The 10,785-nt window shown below is 41.6% G+C and overlaps 1 protein-coding gene and 1 non-coding gene across 2 annotated transcripts in view; one reads left to right on the top strand and one right to left on the bottom strand.

The window, feature by feature from the left end:
* The first annotated feature begins 144 nt into the window (after positions 1-144).
* Positions 145-227, top strand: TRNAL-UAA. Its single transcript has one exon. It is a non-coding gene; the product is annotated as a tRNA-Leu (tRNA).
* Positions 228-5,220: 4,993 nt separating this feature from the next.
* IL20RA (interleukin 20 receptor subunit alpha) overlaps positions 5,221-10,785 on the bottom strand; it is a 21,983-nt gene continuing 16,418 nt past the window's right edge. The window contains exon 6 of the mRNA XM_019550187.1: positions 5,221-8,299. Within this exon, the coding sequence (XP_019405732.1) occupies positions 7,349-8,299 (951 nt within the window). The 3' untranslated portion in view covers positions 5,221-7,348. The remainder of the gene's footprint in view (positions 8,300-10,785) is intronic.

Raw genomic sequence — 10,785 nt, 5'->3', positions numbered from 1 at the left:
TTTGCTTCGCTCATTGGTCTGGGCTGGGCTGTAGTTGTGGGTGCTGTTTGGTCTGGCAGTCTGATGTTTCCTCTGGATGCAATGAAATCACTTGCCTCTCTCATACCTCAGTCTCTCATCTCTGCAGTTAAATACAAAACTCTCATCAGGCTGGCCAAGTGGTTAAGGCATTGGACTTAAGATCCAATGGATGTATGTCTGCGTGGGTTCAAACCCCACTCCTGGTAGCTGCCATTTTTGGGAACTGGGCTTATTTAGTCTAGAGAAGAGGAGACTGAGAGGGGATCTTAATAGCAACCTTCAACTACCTAAATGGGGGTTCAAAAGAGGATGGAGCTAGACTTTCAGTGATTTCATAGATGGTAGATGACAGAACAAGAAGCAATGGTCTCAAGTAGTGAGCAAAGTTTAGGTTAGATATTAGGAAGAATTTTCTTCCTAGTAGGGTAGTATAACACTGGAACAGGTTACCCAGAGAGGTGGTGGAAGCTCCATCCTTGGAGGTTTTCAAAACCCAGCTAAACAAAGCTGTGGCTTGGGGTGATCTAGTTGGGGCTTGTCTTATGCTGAGCATGGGGTTGGACTAGATGACCTCCTGGGTCCCTTCTAGCCCTAACTTGGTCTGATTCTAATGCAACCTTGCTTAGTGTTTGTAAAACATCTGGAGATCTTTGGAGGGGATGTGTGATAGGAACTTAAAACAGCATTAAAAGCCTAAACAACCCACTGTGTATGGTATTTAGTTATCAGTCTTCATGACAACCAGTGTGTCTTGAAGATGATTAATCTTTATGACTCTATCACCATAAGCATTCCTGGTGGGAGTTGATATTAATGCAGGACTCATGCCATGACTGGAAGGAAAGGTGACATATATCAGCGTTGAACAAGTAACCTAGAGGGGAGTAATTTTGCATAATAATAATAATAATTGATGGAATGACAGCCTATGGCTTTCACTGGCAATTTAGAAACCTTGAGTGATTTTCATCATTGGTACTGTATCAAGCCATTGCTACAACTGATTTTGACCAATCTGAACAAAACATTTCTTCATGCCATTTTATGCTTTTATTATAAGTCAGTACTGACAACTCCTGTTTATTGCAGGTACTGTTGAAGATAAAGCAGGTCCTTGTACAGGTCGCTGATGCAAATGAGAATGGATTTTAGCATTATGTGCATCACTGCAATAGTCACAAGAGTAGGCTATTTTTCCTCAAGCTCCAGGGTCACTGGTATCATGAATGTTTAACTTTGACAAGGGAATAATTAACTGCTCACCCAGGGCCAGATATAGACTGCTAGAAGGAGGCTCTGAGGCAAAGGGATACGGATCAGGGAGTCTTCCCTGTCTTGAATCTTTTCCCAATTTTCAGATACTTTAAAAGATTTCAGCCCATATGGACTATAAGCAGCACATGACACCCTGAAAGAGAAACAATAATATCATTTTATGGAAATTATGAGCTACAGCCCCAGGATGGAGCATAGAGGCAGTCAAGCCAAAGACCTAGCCTAAGGAGGGAATAACATTACTCTGTTCTTCCAGCAGAATGGATACAATGAGCTTAGTGGTGCAGAGAAAATCTATTTTTCTTTTGCAGAGGGAGGGTCTCATGGCTTGTATTAGAAAATTATTATTCTTTTCTCTCTAGCATTACTTTTCATGGCAGCAATATGATACCAGGGACAGGGAATTCTTACAATCCTGCTCAGCCTATGACAAGTTACATTTTACACCATATAGATGACACATGTGATTTGCAGAGATTGAGATGTTTCTCTTTGATTGAATAGTCACCTCAGGAAAGGGAAAGGGAGATTTAAATTAAGAAGAGCAGGTCAGTGTCACCATGCTACATAAACTACCACCGGATTGCATACCCCTTAAGGACTGTTGTGTGATATCGAGTGTCAAGAACCCACATTTGCTGCTATGTGATACCGAGCTGATGACACTTGCCAAGCTGCAAAGGCAAAGCATTAAATTCCATCCTTGTTCTTACATGATGCTGACATGGGGCGCATCCAAATGAATGTGCATGTGTGGCACTGCAGACCTGCTTGTGGCCCTGCAAACTCCACATGCCACGCATGCAGGAATCCCTGTGCTGCTAATTTACAGCGCAGTGAGTTTTTCTGACACCAGGAAGTCCTGGTGTCAAAAACACCCACAGCAAAACAAAACAAAATGGAGCAGCGCAAGTGATGGCAGCATGTGCTACCTGAAACTAGAGCCTGGCTGGCCAGAGCCATGCATCCCCTAGCACTGTTTTCAGAATGGGAGTGGGGAAAGGGAGTGGATGGAGCTTGTTCTGGGAGTTGCTGAGCCAGGTGGATGGATTGGAGCCTCCCCCCCACCTTGGGGAGGGGCTCCAATCCACTTGCCCCATGACCCAGCACTGGCTGAACCCCAGACAGACCTCCCTCTGCTCCCTTTCCCACCTCCCATTCTGGAGAGAGTGCTGGAGCAGGGCCAAGCTGCTGTCAGAACAGCCCCATGTGCAGACCGAAGTTACTGAAGGCGGTCCATTTTGGAGCGTCTTCATCTGAACCCTCATGTGATTGGGTCCTTTTTAAAATGCTCTGCAGCAGTGCATTTTGTGCACTTTGCCAGATTAGGCGAAAATTGTCAATCCTGTCTGTGCCTTTAAAATATATACTTTAAAAAGTTATATAGTCTTGATCTGAAGACTTCAAGCAATTGAGAATTTACACAAACACTTGCTCAGCAGTTACTTTCACTCTCATTCCAAAAAAATGGTGCTTTTCCCAGTTGGAGTGTTTTTATCTTTAATCACTCAATAATTGGGCCTAGACATACCTCTGTTTGCAGGTTAAGGATTCCTCCATCATAAATGACAGCATGCCACACTAACATGGCTATACTGCTTTCAGTACCTGAGCTAGCTTGTTCACAGCTCCCTGGGGTAAGCCTTTTTGGGTGCGTCTAGATGAGCGCACAATTGCCTCTTGCAGCATCGCAAAGCCCTTTGAGATGCTGCAAGAGGCACATGTGGGAACAGAAAAACATTCCTTGTCCCTGGTCAAACGATACCCCAGGGAAAAAAGATTGGGTCAGGGCATGGTCCTGGACCTTTTCTCCATCCCCTTAGAAAAGGTGGCAAGTGGGTGGTCACCCCGCCGACAGCGCTGGTGGCATCTGTGGGAGCTCTCTGCTTACCGCCGCTGCCAAACTCCGGCCAGCGCCAGCACCGCCGTGCTCCCCCAGCCACCAGGGGCATGCAACATTCATGCAGGGGACCCAACCCTCCTAAGCATCCCCCATACCCCCAGTCCCTCCACACCTACCCACACACTGACTCACATCCCCCCATCCCTCTTCCCACCACCTCCTGCAAACCCCACGTCCTCCCATCACACACCTACCATGTGATAAGGAAACCAAAAGCAAACATCACAACATATAGATATATAGCATTTATTTTATTATGAGGCTAGAGACTGGTAGGCTTCCAAATTTCTTTAACATTGTAAATATAACAATAAAATATTGCCAATCTGATCAGTCCCCCTCTCTCCCTCTCTGTCTTTTGTTCTAATTGTGGAAGAATATGGATTTTGGGGTATTTTTAAAAGTGAATTTGGCATGCTGCTTCAGCAGTCAGGCTGACACGGGGGGCTGGTGTCCCCAAATACCAAGTGACTGGACCTCAGAAGCTCCTGGGGGCAAGTAGCTCTGAGCTTCTGGCCAGGGCAGGTTTTTATATTGCTGGGGACAGCACAGGTGCTGCCTTGGGCTCTAGCTCCCCCGGTCTCAGATTCGAGAGGAGCCAGGCAGGGTTATTTTGCCCCAAATGGCACAATTTGCTCCACAACAAAGTCTATGTCCGAGCACATGCGCTGAGGCAAAGTCCTGGCTCAAATATGCACCGCTTCTATTTCAGCTGCTGCAAACGCACATGATTGCATGTGTGCATGTGCTCTTCATGGCTTTCCCTTGTGCTTTCTTGACAGACCCAGTAACAGTTTCACCAGTGCCATATGCAGCGGTCGTACCACCCTCCTTGTTCACACTGTTTTCCTGGTATTAGCTCTTTTAAGCAGAAAATTACATTAGATAGACAGAGTCTTTTGGTTTGAGTTGATATCTTTTATCAACTTGGAGGTGGGTTGATGTTTCTAGCAAGCTTTCGGATAACACAGTATCTTTTTTCAAGCTAAATGGAGTGCAGAAGGGGGTGACACCCTGGTGTATCCCAGAAAGCCCATCAGTACTCTATGCAAGTGGATATAGTAGTTGAATTGCTCTGACACCAATCATACATTCTGCATGGGGGTGGGGGGAAGAATTTTTTTTTTTGTGGGTTATGATATGGGTACTAGGTATGGTTCAGGTTTAGGCAGACTGTAGTAAAAGAAGATAGCTCATTTCTCTGTTCAGTCCATGATTTTTCATGTCCAGAGTGGTGATGAAGTTGAGTTCATTGGGCACATCTTTTGAAGGTGTTTTGTAGATTTCTTTGAGGATAAAGATTGAAAGTTCTGACAGAGAATGGTCATTTGGGGAGAAATGTACCCCTACGGGCAATTGGGGGTTTCTGTCTGATGGATTTCCTGTGTGCATTCATCGGTGACCACAGTCTATGCATATCTACTTGCACAGACTACTGACGGATTCCTAAGTATACACCAGGGAGTCACCTCCTTCTGCACTTCTCTAGTTTGAAAAAGGATACTGTGTTATCTGAAAGCTTGCTAGAACCATCAACCCACTTCAAAGTTGGTCTAATAAAAGATATCTTGCTGGGATCCTTGACCCTAGCTGACTTCCTGCCCCTGGGGCAGGGGCCTGGACTTGATGATCTTTGAGGTCCCTTTCAGCCCTAACGTCTATGAAATCTATGAAACATGAACCAAAAGACTGTCTATCGTATAGCCCCAGATCCATGTGGCTGACCCCAAAAGAAAATTACATTAAGCATTCATATTCAGTTTGCAATCTCCATTGACCCTTGAATCATTTTCAAGTCAGCAATTTCCATGATACAGCCCCCCTTTCTGTAAGCATGGCTTCAGTTCTTTGCTCCTAGATACATGACCTTGCTATTGACTATACTGAATCAATTAAGTAAAATTAAGCAAAATTCTGTAGTAAAGACTGATCCAAACAAACCAGTTCTTTCACACCTTGGATCTTTCAAGTAACTGATAATCAGATGTCATTTAAAATCTAGTAGGTGCAATTATTTTTTCAAGTGAATGTATTTTTCTTCTTGCTGACGATGCTGGTTCAATGAAAATATTTGGAAAGCCTAACCATTTTGATTAGAGTCCATTAAAATAATTTTGGGCAATTAGAAAATTTTAGGCCAATCCATGCAATTCCTTGAGGATGTTAAAAATATCAGCAACAATTTACTGCTACTGCATTGATGCAAATTGGCACAACACTGTTTTAAAGCTTGCTAGCTCCAGAACATAATGAAATAGTCTGAAATCCCTTGGAATGTGAAAAGAAATATAATTTGTTTCACTCTTATTTGTGATTTCCTCAACTTTGCTGCCAGAATAACCTTAGGAAACTTTAAAAAATAGTTTTAAGAAATAGGAAAGAGTTAATTTGTCATGACTGATATTATAAATGCTCAGCTAGAATGGAAAATCAGCTTGAAAGGAAATAATATAGTGAGGGTGCTGCAGAGATATTTGGCTCAAAAATAGCTTCTGCAATACAAAATATAAATTGCACATACAAACAAAAATCTGTGATTGCATGAGTCGCAAAATATTGTACCATGGATATGTGTAACATAGAAATAAAAAGCCTTCCTAGGTTTGTTTTAGCTTTTTAGAGGAGGCAAAACTATATAACTTAACCATAACTCTATGCAGACAGACATTATCTGCTGAAGAGCACTGTCTTGTTTTATTAAGGTGACGTGCCTATTTCTTAGCTGTTTGTACAAAGCAAGTCTTGTACGCATGCTTTGCAGGCTATTTGCAAAAGGGGAACAACAAAATCGTTACAAAAGCAGGAAATCATGATTAGCAGAGAAAGATATTGAAAAGGCCCTTCTTCAAAAAGTTACTTGAGCATGGACCTCATTTTGAGCATGTGAATATGATTAAAAGGTTTTGATGACACAAAACAAAGAAAAAAGATCTCTCTTTGTGCATGTTATTGATGTTGGGAAAAAAATAACAATTTTTCTTTAACTATAAGGTCTTACTGAAAAATTTCAGTGAGATTTAATAACTTACTATTAAAATGTTGTAGAGTTTTACGCCAATAAATTAATACTGCAGGAATGAGAAATAAAAATGAACTTGTAGTTAAAGCACTGGACAGGAAAATGAGGTACAATTCCCAGTTCTGCAGACTTTCTGTGTAGCTTTGGTAAGTTATTCAAAATTTCTTTGTTCTTCAAACTCGTCCCATGAGTAAAATAAAGACAGTAAGATTTCCTTTTTCTCACCCTTTGTCTTATTAGATAGTAAGGATTTTGGTAAATCTCTCACTGTGTATTTGTAACTAATACAATGGGGGCCAGATCTCAAATGGGTTCTGCATGAGTTTCTGTAAAATAAATAACTGTACTAAATATTAGTTATGGAATACTAATAATATACAGTGGATTATTGTTAATTCCTACAAAAAATTACCCTCTCCCACCTGTTTTCTGGAAAGACTTGGTTGCAGAGGTGCTAGTGAGCTGCTGTATTAAATCCCAATCCAATTCACAAGGAAATGTTTTAAATGCCATCAGTAGGAGTTGAAATGAGCCTTTATATTGCTGAAATAGAAAGAAACCTGCGAAGCCCATGGGGATTCTTGTGGCACAAGACACCGTGGCAGGCTCTCTTTCTGCTCTTTTCCTATTTTCATTGATACCTACCTTTCATCAGCACACAGCGAGGAAAACTTCCCAGTATTCTCAAAATAACTGTTTCCGAGTACAGCTGATTTGTTTTAATGTGTATGAAGCAGAGATAATCCTTAGAGAACATACCTTTTTAAAATCAACAGCTTAAAAAAAGTACATAATCCCAGTAAACACCCAGCCTTGGGGCCAGCCCTGGTACAAGTTGCTGGAATTCGCAGCAAAATTTTCTAGGTAAAACTCAATAGTGATATAAATAATAGTAGATTTTGTACATCAGCCCTTAGTTATTCAGCTGACCACAAATACCAAGTTGGAAGATAAATGCTGCCACATGGGGCAGCTTTACCTCACTACCTCCTCCTTTGCTTGGTTGGAATAAAACATATTAGTTTAATTGTGAGGCCTTTTTGGTTCTTGGTCTTAGATATCATAAGTACCTGTTGACAGCATATATACATGTTTTACATTTAATATTTTAAGATCTTTAAAGACTCTTCTCAGTCTTCCATTTTTACATGCAGTCCCCATTGTTCCTTAAATTTTTGGAGGTATATTTCTTGGTCTTCCGAGGGCTCATCAGATACCTGCCTCTCATACAGTCTGGACAAAAGCCCCTCTTTTGCTGGATCATCACACTTTTTGTGTTTAAATATTTCTTCACAAGCATCATTTTCAAAATTGGACAAACTAGATATATAAAGTTTTCCAGTATGAGGATCCCAGTCTACTAATATAGTCTGTTCATCTTCCTTTTTTACATCCTGTATCACCATTGGGTCCTGGGGGCCCTGGCTTATTCTACTTACGTGAGAAAATGATAATTGTCCTGATTTTTCAGTACCCAAGTTCAGCACCTCGGTTTCTGTCTCAGGGGATAGCTCCTCTGGTGTATTACATTTGATTTCTTTTAATATCTGCACTGAACAAGTGTCTGTAGTCCTTTCATTAAGTTGGGGACAGTATGGCGGTTTTGTTTTATCAAGGTCCAAGTCCTCCAATGTAATCTGGGGCTTATTTAGCAGTTCCCCTAGTGCAGAAGATTTCACTTTCACACTGAGATCCTCCAATTTCTGCACAGAAAAGAGGTCAGCAGGCCTTACATCACATTCATATTCTATGACCTCTTCATTTCTTTGACCCAAAGTACAGTGGTTGCCAACTTGGCCTTGGCATTGCCAGTTCCCATCTTGTTTACAATTGGGTAAAATTTTTACTCCTTCAGAAGAATCAACCAAGTGTTTCAAGAGTAACCCTTCCTTTGGAGGTTTATTATCAGGTCTGTTTTCATCATGGATGTTATAGTATTTGCAGCTGCTCCTGTCTGTTAAGTTAATGGTTTCCTGAGAAGCCTTGTTCTCATCCACAATATTAATGGTGATGAAGCTGACCACTATTTTTTCAGCTGGTACAAAAACATTTTCATCACATTTGTTAGTGTTCTTCAATACCTGGAAAAGAAAAGATAGTTGATTAAAAAAAAACGTAATTAAGATATTATCTAACTGCAATTTGCAATGCATCTATTTTTAAAATGTATGATTAGTTTTATTTTATTGTTAGAAGCTGGGTCTTCAGTTTGGGTTCCAATGATGAAACTAGTTCTCTGTACCTTCAATTCCCACTTTCTTCACATATTTTTTATTCTAGCAGGAGCAGGCCCATATAAGCTGCTACATTTTTCCTTCAAAAGCACCCCAAGACCAAGCATTAGTTAGAGCAGGTGAGCTAAAATATGCTTTTGGTTATTCCACTGCACACTGGGATGACTTCTTAGAAGTTAACGGAGTAATCCTGCTAAAACTGGCCGCATCTATGTAGGTGCTTAACTGTGGAGTAGACTAATTAGCGGAGAGCTGACTTTTTCTGTTTGCCATGTAAAAACGTGGTAAAACTCAGACTTTCTCATTCTAAGGAGAAAAACCTCAGAATTCTTTTTTTAAAGGAGAAAAACACAGAAAATGTCGGATTCCCCCTTGCAAGCTGGCAGAGTTCCACCAGCAAGGTGCTAGGGGGAGTGGGAAGAGGGCGGTCAGGCGGGGGGTGTTGCACATGGCCATGGGGCAGCCTGGAGAGCAGCTCCTGCACATAAGTCTGGTGTGGGAAGGGAATGGAGGCCCCTGTAGTGAGGGAGGGAGTTAAGTATGGCTGGGGTTGCTGCCCAGCTGGGGTGGTGTGTGTGGCTTGGGGCTGGAGTGCATGGCTGCATGGCCTGGTTTGGGAGTGAGACAGAGATACAGGTGGCTTATCTGGGGGATGAGGAGAAGGCTGGCTCCCTGCTGCTGTGCATACTCCTGGGAGAGGGAGGGGGAGAAATCAGGGGCACATGCTCTGATGGGAGCAGCTCTGATTTTCCATGATAAAAACCCCAAAATCAAAGGCCAGAATGTCTAGGCATTTAGAATTTATTTTTTTATAGTGACTGAGGCACTGGTAGGCTTCCAAATGGCTTTAAAATTGTAAATATAGCAATAAAACATTAACTGATACCTATATATATAGTAGCGTTTCATTTTAATCATGGAAAAATGCAGATTTGGGGGTTTCAATAAGAGACCTACTGAATTTTTTTTCAGAGACTTTGAAATTTTTAAACAGAGAAAACCAGGACCCCTGATAATTATTTGATAATTATTTGATAATTAAAGAGTCACTGACTACAGGTGCAATGGTGTTAGGCCACAGTAAACTAATTAACGCTGCAGTAAGTAGTAATGTCAGGGAATTTCATTTACTGGAACTAAACACATGCATAGATGCTGACCACAGGCATAAATTGCAGCTGGAGAGCCCAGCCAGCTAAGCCACAAGGCAATGCACTTTTAGCATCCTCATACCCTGGCTAGCCCCTCTGCTACCTGATGCTACCGCCTGGAGCCTGGGCTGAGTGGCCCTGGTGTAAACTAGACCATCCTGGCTCAAATTGCTGCTGTATAGATGCTGCACCTGGGAGTAGTTTACTCTGGCTCAAACTGCTGTGGAGTTTATTGCTTTGAATTAATAGCACGTGTAGACACACCCAGTAACTACTGTACAGAATCTGGTCGAGACTGTTTAAACCAATGGAAAAAGGAACTGTAACTTGAACTCAGAGTCTTCTCCTCCTTGCCCCCCCAACCAATCCAAGGGCAGAATCATGTAGAAAACTACCATTTTAACATGAAGTTCATGCAGACTTCAGTAATATCAGAGGAAGTTGTGGGTAAGTAGATAAAATATACAACAGGCTGTCTATAGCAGGGATTCTACAATTAGCCCTACTGCAGACTGTGTTGCTGACCCTTGGACTAACCACATTGCCTCTATGTGCTTTCATTTTTACACTTGTAAGATAGAGATCATAGCAGTTATCTACTCTGAAGAGAAGTTATTTGAGGCTCAATTTGCCCAGCAGTGCTTGAAAATGGATACAGAGTTTTCTGATGGGTGGTGCTACAGAAGGGAAAGCTGGGAGCTGACTTTTTGTTGACACAAATTTGTAGCATTTTGATGATCATTTTAGCATAGTTGTTTATCCAGAAGTTTTCAATAATGTTTTCCAATTCCTACCTAAGACATCTTGGTTATGCCACTTCCCAGTGCCCACAGACTGCCAATCTGTAGACATGGGGAAATTAGACACATTTTCATTTGTTATCTAAGCAAAGGATGTGAATCAAAAGATGGACATGGAATTGCAGCTTTTACAATGGAAATGAAAAAAATTAACAGTCCTAATGAAATAAAGAAGACAGATAAAATTAACAGAAGTAAGAATACAACAGACTCAGTGTGCTGGGTGGCAGATGGGGCACAATGGATGAGAAGATTAATCTTTTACAAGGTAATCTAGTGACCGGGGGAGGGACTGGAATAGCTGTATTCCAAAGGCAGCACAGTAACTGCTGTCCACCTCCTTCTGCATCTTCTAGAGCAGTGGTCTCCAAACTTTTTTGAT

The sequence above is a fragment of the Crocodylus porosus genome, unplaced genomic scaffold (genome assembly GCF_001723895.1).
Source record: "Crocodylus porosus isolate Cpor-Errol unplaced genomic scaffold, CroPor_comp1, whole genome shotgun sequence".
Taxonomy (NCBI): domain Eukaryota; kingdom Metazoa; phylum Chordata; order Crocodylia; family Crocodylidae; genus Crocodylus; species Crocodylus porosus.
Note: the sequence above shows the minus strand (reverse complement) of the source record. Positions and strands in the feature narration are given on the sequence as shown.